The 10,299-nt window shown below is 39.1% G+C and overlaps 1 protein-coding gene across 2 annotated transcripts in view; it reads left to right on the top strand.

Moving 5' to 3' along the window:
- The window catches only part of rabep1 (rabaptin, RAB GTPase binding effector protein 1), a 46,222-nt gene that overhangs the window by 11,281 nt on the left and 24,642 nt on the right, over positions 1-10,299 (top strand). For both annotated transcript variants that reach the window (XM_008282459.1, XM_008282458.1), the window contains exons 5-11: positions 413-532; positions 893-1,028; positions 1,263-1,441; positions 3,683-3,793; positions 5,743-6,204; positions 7,274-7,378; positions 7,488-7,604. In XM_008282459.1, coding sequence (XP_008280681.1) covers positions 413-532; positions 893-1,028; positions 1,263-1,441; positions 3,683-3,793; positions 5,743-6,204; positions 7,274-7,378; positions 7,488-7,604 — 1,230 coding nt within the window. The remainder of the gene's footprint in view (positions 1-412; positions 533-892; positions 1,029-1,262; positions 1,442-3,682; positions 3,794-5,742; positions 6,205-7,273; positions 7,379-7,487; positions 7,605-10,299) is intronic.

Raw genomic sequence — 10,299 nt, 5'->3', positions numbered from 1 at the left:
ATACTAAAAGACACAGTATTGTAAAACAGTAGAATATTCTGCCTGTGATGCATATCTTTGTTGTTGTATGCATTAAGGGACCAAAAACGAAGCTATTTTGTTCATTATATATTTTTTTAATGAATCGGTTATCAGAATTTGTTTCTGCCAAACTTTGGAATCGGCATCGGCCTCAAAATATCCATATTGGTCTTGCCGTAATCATGTGTCTGACATTGTTATAGCAGTGCTTTTGTACTAATTTAAGTTCTGTCTCTTCTGTTTTGCTGCCATATGTGTATGTGAATTCATCCAAGAATGTTTTTGTGGCTCAGAGTGGAATCAAAGCACATCAACAGACTGTAACCTGTAGTTCTTGTGTAGCTGTACATATGTTTGCATTTTTAACAAGGGTATTTGAAACCCTTCAAAGGCCCAGGAGGATGCGGAGAAGCTGCGTTCAGTAGTGATGCCCATGGAGCAGGAAATCGCGACGCTGAAGGCCAAACTGACCACAGCTGAGGACAGAGTGAAGGAGCTGGAGGCCTCGAAGGTTAGTCTATATAATGTATTTGTGCTTCATTCATTTGAAAAAAAATCTTTGCATTTCTATATAGAAGTATTACAGTGCAGTATTATTACTATTTTATAACATTTTGATGAAGCGTTCATGCATAAATTGGTCATTTTATTTCAGTCTAAGCAAAAAAAAGAAAGGAAATAAAATTAAAAGGCGCCTTGAATCATAAGTTGTCTGGTGGAGACAAATAGGCAACAAGTTCACTGCAAAACCTTGAGTGTTTACAGCTTGTTCTGCTGCCTTAAAGTGGCCAAAACAATCAGCTCCTAACAGAGAAGTGTCTGTTCCAGAATTTAAGCTTGAAATTAAGTAAATCTGAATTTTCTTTTACAGGTCAAGGAGCTCAATCACGTTCTTGAGGCTGAGAAGTCGTGTCGTACAGATCTGGAGATGTATGTGGCCGTGTTGAACACTCAGAAGTCTGTCCTGCAGGAGGATGCAGAAAAACTACGGAAAGAGCTCCACGATGGTACTTCCTCACACTACTTATGAAATTACAGTTGTCAGAAGTATGTCTACTATTGTCAGAAAAAAGCTCAGTTTGTTTGCTTCTTGTAGAGACTGTATGTGTGTGTCTGAATCGTGGAAACATTCACACACACTCACACACACACACACACACCGACACACACACACACACACAGAGATGTTCTCTGCTGTGTTTCTGTAAGTAAACCTCTCCTCTCTGGTTCACCTCTCTCAGTCTGTCACAAGCTGGAGTTGGAGCGGCAGCAGCACAACCAGCTAAAGCACACGTGGCAGCGAGCCAATGACCAGTTCCTGGAGTCTCAGCGCCTCCTCATGAGGGACATGCAGAGGATAGAGAGCGTGTTGTCCTCGGAGCAGCTCCGCCAAGTGGAGGAGATGAAGAAGAAGGACCAGGTACATGCAGCAGCAGTGTTGTAAAACTCTAGTTTGCTGTGTGTGGAGTGATAAGGGTGCAGCTCCAGAGAAACTGGCTTTCAGAACTTCAGTTTTCGGTCTGTGGGTTCAGCTAGAGGGTTGACAGATAATTTCGTTTTGTCTTTCCAGCTGTGAAGTGTAATCTTCTGAGAAGTGGTTACATTTGTAAGTTAACGGGTTGATATGTTGCGTGATTGGAAGGGAGAAAAGGTCTCCCGATGCTGAGGCTTAGTATGCTGTTAGCTGGTTCACAATCTTTCAAAGGAAAACAGAATAAAGCCAAAAATCGTGAAGCTGATCATCTATCAGCAGTGTGGATGTGCATCACTATTCATAGATCCATACAGGACAGTTTGGGTTTGTTGTGCACTGAGGTGTAGGATCCTGTTGCAGGTCATGCAAAGTGGGGTGTTATCATATTTCCAATTACTGCAAAACTCTTGAAAAGGGGTGAGGTTTGAACATGTTGCTTAATTCTTAATCGTTGTTGTTTTAGTGTGAATTCTGCTGGTCTTAGACTGACATTGGAGAATTGGAGGTCACTCTTTTTTCTTTTTTCCCCCCCCCAAGTTATTTTTTTGGCCTTTTTTATATAGGACAGTCAAGAGAGAGACAGGAAAGTGGGGGAGAAGAATGGGGGAAGGAATTGCAGCAAAGGGCCATGAGCGGGATTCGAACCCATGGATGCTGCGTCGGGGATTGTAGCCCCTGTACATGGGACGCCAGCTCAACCAGTTGAGCTATAGTGGCTACCCAGATGTCGCTCATTTTTGCGAGGTTTAGACACAATATATGCAAGACAGTGGCCCGACCTCAGTGATAGGGCTGGACCCAAATAGCCAAATAGCCGACTATTCATTCGCTGTGCTGGAATAGGGATATCAATTTTGATCTCAAATATCCGCCGCCACCGCACCACACCCCCAAACATTTGGGATATACGTCATTAATTTGGCCGAATATCTGGAGAACAGAAATTGCTATTCGGACCAGCCCTACTAAGTGATGTAGGGTGTTAAGACCAAAAATAAGTGTAGGGCACGACAGTTGATTCCTTTATCATTTTACCTCCATATCCATGTGAAAGTAATAATAATAATAATAATAATACATTTTATTTAATAAGGCGCCTTTCACGGCACTCAAGGTCGCCTTACAATAAAAGCAATACAACATACAATGGAACTCAGAAAAAATACAAATACAAATACAATTTAAAAAAAAAAAAACAAAAAAAAAACAAGCAGAGCAATAAAACACAGTAGATTTTGATCCAATGCCAGAGGGAGTCTTCTTCAACTCAGTAAGGCAAACTAATTAGTAGGGCAGTAGTGACCCAAAGAAGATCCTTGTTGACTAAAGTCATGGCTACTGTTCAACCAATCAATTGGTGGTGGGGAAAAAGAAAGATCTGCATGTTATGTTTAGATCAACTGAATTGGCCACAGAGAGAACTCCTACCTGCCTACCTACCCATTATCCTTACAGAATTAAAAACAATCATAAAAAAACTTGTGTTTGCAGCATGTTAGCTTATTTTAACCTGGCAATTTTATGTGACATATGGAATGATAGTAATAGACTTGGAGCAGACCAGCATACACCTACCAGTGTTCGTATAATTTCTGAATAACTGTTGATCCCAGCACAAGAGCTACTGAGAAATATGACACGGACAAGTTAGCCTGCTGTTTCTAGATGATCCGCCATGTTGAACTGTAAATGGTATTTACATAAACATCCCATAGACAAAGTGTAGCAAAATAAAAATGTAAATGTATACAATGGCTGCTTTCTTTCCTCCACAAGACTAAAAGGAAATGTATTATGGAAGCAAGATATCCTAAAATCTCAAAATGCATGAAAAATATAATTTTTTCCTCCAGTGTTTCACCTTAATTGGAGGTTGTGTGCTCTGTGTTCAAAACCAGAAATGTAAACCTGTGGGAAGTCATGTTTGTAAAGTGAGTGAACAAAGGAGCTCAATGTAGTTCAGTTCAGTTCACAAAGACCTCAGCTGTAAACATATAGTCAGAGTTTACGTACGAGATGATGTCAATAAATCTCTGAAAATGCAGAATTTGTGGCTGAGCTGTTGTGTGGTTGGAGTTACATTGCATGTGTATCTACTAAAGTGTCCTGAGTGTAAATCGAAGTTTAGTAGATGAAGAAATGTGTGACAAATAAGGATTAAACATGTTTTTTTTTCCTCCACTGCAGGAGGAAGATGAGAAAGAAAGGCTGAGCCAAGTGAAGGACCTGCAGGAGGACGATGGAGGAGACAACACAGAGCCTCTGGAGGACCTTTTACTCGGGCTGAGCGTTGAGGAGGTACGAAAGTCTTGTAATCAGATACCTCCCTCAGAGAGAACAGAGCAGCCTGTTGTTATATTACGTCATATTATATTCCCTTTGAGTAATGTGATCTTCACCTTCACTTTTGTCCTTGTGTGTTGTGCAGCAGCCCTGTGCTGAAAGCTGCACAGTCTGAAAAATGTGTTTTTGTGTCATTCAGAAGTAAAAGATTTATGTTTCTTGCTGTTTTGTCTTCATCTCTTAGTAGCTGTGATTTCACACAAAGCTGCTTCTTTTGTTTAGAAGCTCAGTGGGAGAGGAAATGTTGGCACTTTTTCAATAACATAATATAAAAGGGGGTTTTTGGTTTAACTTGTCAAATCTCAGTACACAGTTTTATTGTCATAAATAACACAAAATATTCCGAAAGAAGTTTTGAATCCTGATGAAAATATGCTTTCCTCTCTGACCCGTTCCGAATGTAAATGCATTACCACTGTCAGTTTATTCCTGACTTTGACTAAATTTGGTGGTCTTTCACTTTGTGGGATCATGATGACTAATAAAATCTGTTTCTGGATTTGAGAAATTTTGGTTGCAGTTTGAACAGTTCCCCAGTCTGATTCCCCTCCTGGCTGTTGTCCAAAAGATCTGTTAGACGGCAGTGAGCGGGATTAGAAACTGGATTATTGTTCGGCTGTTTTTATTAGACAGTCACGGGAGACACAGACAGAAAATGTGGAGAAAGAGAGCAAAAGTGACATATTTTAAAGGTCTCTGCTGTGTGGCCGCCTGACCTGGATTTAATATTGGAATAATATTTAACATATTGGGACCTCAGTGGTCTTGATAGACACTGCTGTGGTAGCAATGAAACTTATCTTGCAGAATATTTGTATAAAGACACAATAATGTCCTGTCTTCTATAGCTCCACATTGTTCTTCTGCATTTCTCTTTTTGTTTTCATGTAACGATCGTCTGTCTGTTGACTCTGTGTGAGACAAGATTAATTTTGGCTTTGTAAAAAACTCAATTAATGGTTGAGTCATGTTTAGTTTCAACACGTTTAGTTTTGTGCTTGACTGTATTTCCTCTCTTTGCAGTAGAGGTCAACCAATGTGGGTTTTTTCAGAGCTTTGTTTACACCTGCATTGTTTATATTCTTGTTTCTTTGCTTGCAGTTTATTTTTCCGTGCTATTTTGTTGTCTTTGGTGTATTGCCACAATTATAGATTAGAATTATGTTCCACCACTGACAGGAATGTGTGTCTGTGTGCACTGGAGTAACTGGGATCCATTCATAAAATAAGTCCTGCATAGAGTGTTTGACCACTAGTACTTTTAAAACATGTGCTGCAGGTTAACACAACATACAAGATTATTAAAAACACAACGTGTCTACTCAGTTATTGTTATTCAGCCAAAGTGTTTTGCAATAAAGAAAAATAAGAAATACTGATAAATTAATGATACATTATCAATTTATTGTGTTATTTTTAAGTTATGTTTGCCCACTGTGCACCTGCAGCAATCTAAAGCTGGACTCACTTTGATCATTAGGGCGAATCAGACTTTGAACTAAATCTCCTTTTACTTCCAACTGTTCCTGGTTTAGTTGACTGAAATGCTTTAATTCAAGTTTTATTAGTTTACTAGCATTGCCTTTTATTATTTTTATTGTTATTGTCATCCAAGTTGCTTATCTGTGTGCTTGCTTCTTATATTTTTAGTACTCAGCCACATTGTAAATGAGGCCCCTTTACCTCACTGTACTCTGAGTTTTGATAGAAATTGAATGAATGAATATAAATTTAGCTAAGTGATTAAAATCTTAAGGTTAAGACCCTAAAACAATATATGCAAATTATATTTATTCTTCTCTTCTCAAGAGTTAATTAATTGTGAAACTGTAAAAGGAGGTTTTGTTGCTTTTTCAGGCTTTATAGTGGCACCTTGTTTATAATTTTCCCTCTTTTTCTTCCAGCCTCACGCCAACCATAGTGCCCACGGCTCTATGCACTCCTTAGACACTGAGGTGGTGGCGGGCGGCCCCTCGGACCCCTACAAGGAAAACCTGCGGAGAGTCCAGTCAACGGACAGCCTCGGCTCCTCGCTGTCTGCCCAGCAAGGCCTCGGCGGCCACAACCACAAGGCCAAGTCGGCCAGCCACTTGGACGAGTCGGACTTTGGGCCTCTGGTGGGGGCCGACTGCGGCGTGACAGACAGTAGTTTTGGCGAGACTTCGTCCATCAGCTCAATCAAGCTGACGGCGAGTCACTTCCTGCTGACTAAGGACCAGGAGAAGGCGATCAAAGCCATGACGCCCGAGCAGGAGGAGACAGCATCGCTGCTGTCCAGCATCTCTCACGCCCCCGACACAGCGTATTTGCCGCCCGCAGGCTACCGACTCGTCAGCGACAGCGAGTGGAACCTGCTGCAGCAAGAGGTGAATCACCGCACAGCTTCAACAGTCTGAACGCTGCAAGGGCTGAATGTGGTTAAAACCTATTAATGGTTATGACAGGACATTATATTTTACAGCTCTGGGTAGGGTTCAAGCTTTTACTGCTTTATCTCCTGGCAAAATTTTGGTCTTGGCACAAATTATGTTTCATCTTAATATCAGAGCAGCAGATAATCAGTCATAAAGTGGTGTTTATTGTGGGCGGATTTCTTGACTGTTCTTTCATACGTGTTTGTTAAATTTCATATTTCTGGAAAAAGCAGAATATTTTTCTTACTTTTTTTTTTCTTTTACAGCAAATGTTTTTAACAGTCAAAGCAGGTCTATGTAAGTGATCTAAATGAGGTTATTAATGTGTGCAGTGCCAGGGAAAGAAAATCCATCACATGCATCCATTTCTGGGTGATATTTTGATAATTGGAGGAAGAGGTGCATGTTGTGAGATTAATCTTTAGCATTTGATGCTTCATCTTTTGCAAATACCTCTCTTAAGTCAGCTATAATGCTCTGATTTAGTGTATAGTGTGTTTAGTTTAGGCCACTTGTTGAACTGTCTGCATAGTTAGAGATTTTGTCTCCAGCTGCCGTTTTAGCGTGAAAAATAATTGGAAAATAGAGCTGGAGGTGGAAAGCTGTTCAAGTCTACTGCAGAAACGAGAGTTTAAAGTCAGACTGCAGTGGTTGGCTGCAGGCTGTAATGAGATTTGGTGATGGCATCTTTGTTTTATTATATAATATCCTTCAGTTTACAGCCACACCAGTGCACAAAGACACTCGAACACATGTGCTGCAGGTATTTCTGAAGGAAAAATTCCAGGTTTTAGTGATAATTTCAAGGAAAAACGTCGTAAAAGAAAACTAACACCACCTTTTGACCGATCTATTAATATCAAAATGTCACAATCAGTTTTTTATGTTTTATGGATTGTTTTCAGTTTGCATACATAAAGTAGAAAAAAAAAAAAACATTAAAATTTGCAGCACAATATTGCATTATATTAGGTGTTATATTATAATGTGTTGCATGGTTTTCTTGCTGTTCTGCCACCAGGTGAAAAATGCAGGCAGGAAGCTCGGTCGACGCTGTGATATGTGTTCTAACTACGAGAAGCAGCTGCAGGCAATTCAAGGGCAGGAGGCTGAGACTCGAGATCAGGTTTGTGTCTTTAAAGTCTTGCTGTTACTTTCTGTCTACGGGAGTCTTTGCTGACATGAAAAAGCAGAAAATGTTAATTGGAGCGGTTCTCCATCATGCTCTCTTCCAGGTGAAGAAGCTGCAGGTGATGCTGCGGCAGGCCAACGATCAGATGGAAAGGGCGATGACTGAGAAACAAAACCTGGAAGATTCAGTCAAAGTCGGCAACGAGGAAACTGCTGCTAAGGTATGGACATGATGAATGTAACAGTAGATGATTATCTTGCCTCGTTTCTCTGTAGACATCTAGTTTACTGCTTCACTGACGGGTAGATTTAAAGGCTTAAAACCTGCACATTTCATTCCAGTATGTTACTCTCAAATTAGAGTTTGTAGGATAGTAATTATATGTAGTATATGTAATTACGCAATTGCATTGTTTCATATTTTTATTTCAAAATCAAATAGTTGCTCAGCTGTACAGAACAAAAATACCCAAAATACAAATTTACTGTCTTTAATCATAGGAAAAGTAGCAAAACCTCACATTTGAGAAGTTAAAACCAATGAATTTTGTCATTTTTGCTTGAACCATTACTGAAACCATTAATTGATCAGCTGTAAATTTGAAGCAGGAAGGCAGAATAAAGTTCTATGATTAATAAAAGACTGTCCTTTAAACTTTCCCCTCCCTTAACATTCATCTGAATGCAGCAGGTGTGTCAGCAGTCTCTAATTTAAATGACTTGTTGTATTGCGAAAGTGTTTAGTGGTTACCTTTATTGTTTTTGTTTTTTTTTAGCAACTAGAGGGAGGGTAATTGCAATATAAACACACAAACTTCTCTTATTCTTGTGGTAGTCAAGAAGGCTGGTTGTATCTCTAGAATGTCAGTGTTTCAGAGACACAACATTTAAACACAACTTAAAAGTGTGTCTCACGTGTACGTCACTCAGGAATTTCCATTCCCACCAGTCCTCTCTAATTAACAGCAGATTACCGCGGCAACAGCAGCCTGAGTCATCATCTTTCTATTCCAGCAGGTCTGACAAAACTAGTGCCTGCAGCACTTCCTGTTTTCAGTTTTCCTGTGGGTGCAGTGATCAGCGGAGCCACGACTCTTCACACGACCATGCTGCTTTAATCTTACACTACTGTGACAAGAAACAACGATTTAATGAGAAAGTGTTTGCTGTTGATGGTCAACAGGACTGTTAGTGTTGACGTTATTCTCGCATGTAAACACAGAAAGTCTGCAACAGAGGATTGCTTTCATCATTTATGACCCGATAAATCATTGTTTCATTTATAAAATGTCAGAAAATGCCCTACATATTGTCCTGAAGTCCAAGGTGGCATCTTCCCATGCCACACGATTGCTTAAAAATTACTGCAGTCATTTATTAAGAAAGCACATTACTGACAAATTGTGTCAACTTTAAATCTAGGTAAATTTAATACAACTGCACACTAAAATCCTCTTCCTTACCTTAGTTTCACTTATATTGACTTTGCTTGTATGAGATGAGTTAAACAGTTCAACAACTGGAATGTGTATTCTGTAATTCTGGATATTTAATGGGAGACGTCTGAGAAGTATGAGATTAATTAGTAATTGTTTTATTGTCATTATATTGACGTCAGACAGCAATATAAGGACATTTATATAGAGCTTCTGAGGCATTAGAACAGTTAGAACAATTTGAAAAAAAACACAATTTAAGACAAACAAAACAGAATTAAATAGGTGCAATGTAAAAGTACTAATAATGTGGTTTTTAGCACGGTCTTTGAAGTTTGATGATTAAAAAAAACTATAACAGATTAACAAGAACAAATCAATATTTCAAGTAGAGTATTATTTTATGTCTTAAAACATATCTGGAGGGCATCTTTAATTATGCTTTCATGTTTAATCTTTTGATCTGCTCTAGTTGTTGATTATAGTGATTTCCCCCCAAATGACACATCTTGATAGAAAACACTGGTCTGCTGGACTTCCAATATGTCCAAAACTGTGAATTAAGCCTACAAAGAGATATTGTTCATTCTGGCAGAACAACACAATAGCTCTGTATTTTCCTCCCGTGAAAACCTTTTCCAGGCTCTGCTTCGTTACCAAACTGCCAGCAACATAATGGGACAAGAGCTGCTTTTAAGTGCGATGAGAGGAGCTGATGTGATTGGCCTTCCTTGTTAATAGTCCCCAGCAAACTGCTAACATGTCCACAGATAATGTGTGATAATGGATTCTTCCTTATCCAGCCTGAGCGGGTGCAGCACAGGCCTCCAGCAAAGTAAAACCACAAAAGTGTGCCGTTGCAGTGAGCCATCAGTCATGACAACACAGGCCAGTTTCTGCCTACGGTATGAAGGTGTTTTCCAGGGTTTACTTCTAAAAACTACAGTGCGTGGGAATTCAGTTCTCTCACCAGCAGGAATAAGGAAAATACTTTTTTTTTTTTCTAAATCCTCCTTTTTAGATCTGATAAAAAGCTGCGAGGATGCCGCAGTGCAGCTGAGAGCAGTTTTGTCAGTTCTGTGGTGTCACAACAAAAAATACATCTCAGTTTCTGCTCAGCAATCTCTGATTTACCTGAAGTGTTTATGGCATCCAATTTAAATATTTATAAAGGTATTTTTGAAGTTTTAGCTTGATGTATCAGATACTCCTTTATTGCTTGCTGACCCACTTTAAGCCTGTTTTTTTTTTTTTTCCCACACATTGATTATATGTTTGAGCAACAATATCTTAGGAACTTTTAAAGATAAAAGCCAGAAATTTTCACTTGTTTCTCAACATGTCGTTGATTCTGAATCTGAAACATTTGACAAATAAATCAAACAGGGTCTAATTATGGGTGAGTTGAAATACGAAAAAAAAAGTTAAAAGAAAAAGTTCTGTCTTTCAGCACACATTATTATTATTATTATTATTATTA

The sequence above is a fragment of the Stegastes partitus genome, unplaced genomic scaffold (assembly GCF_000690725.1).
Source record: "Stegastes partitus isolate 25-593 unplaced genomic scaffold, Stegastes_partitus-1.0.2 Scaffold273, whole genome shotgun sequence".
Lineage (NCBI taxonomy): Eukaryota > Metazoa > Chordata > Actinopteri > Pomacentridae > Stegastes > Stegastes partitus.
The sequence above is the reverse complement of the archived record's forward strand: the minus strand, read 5'-3'. Positions and strand labels throughout refer to the sequence as shown.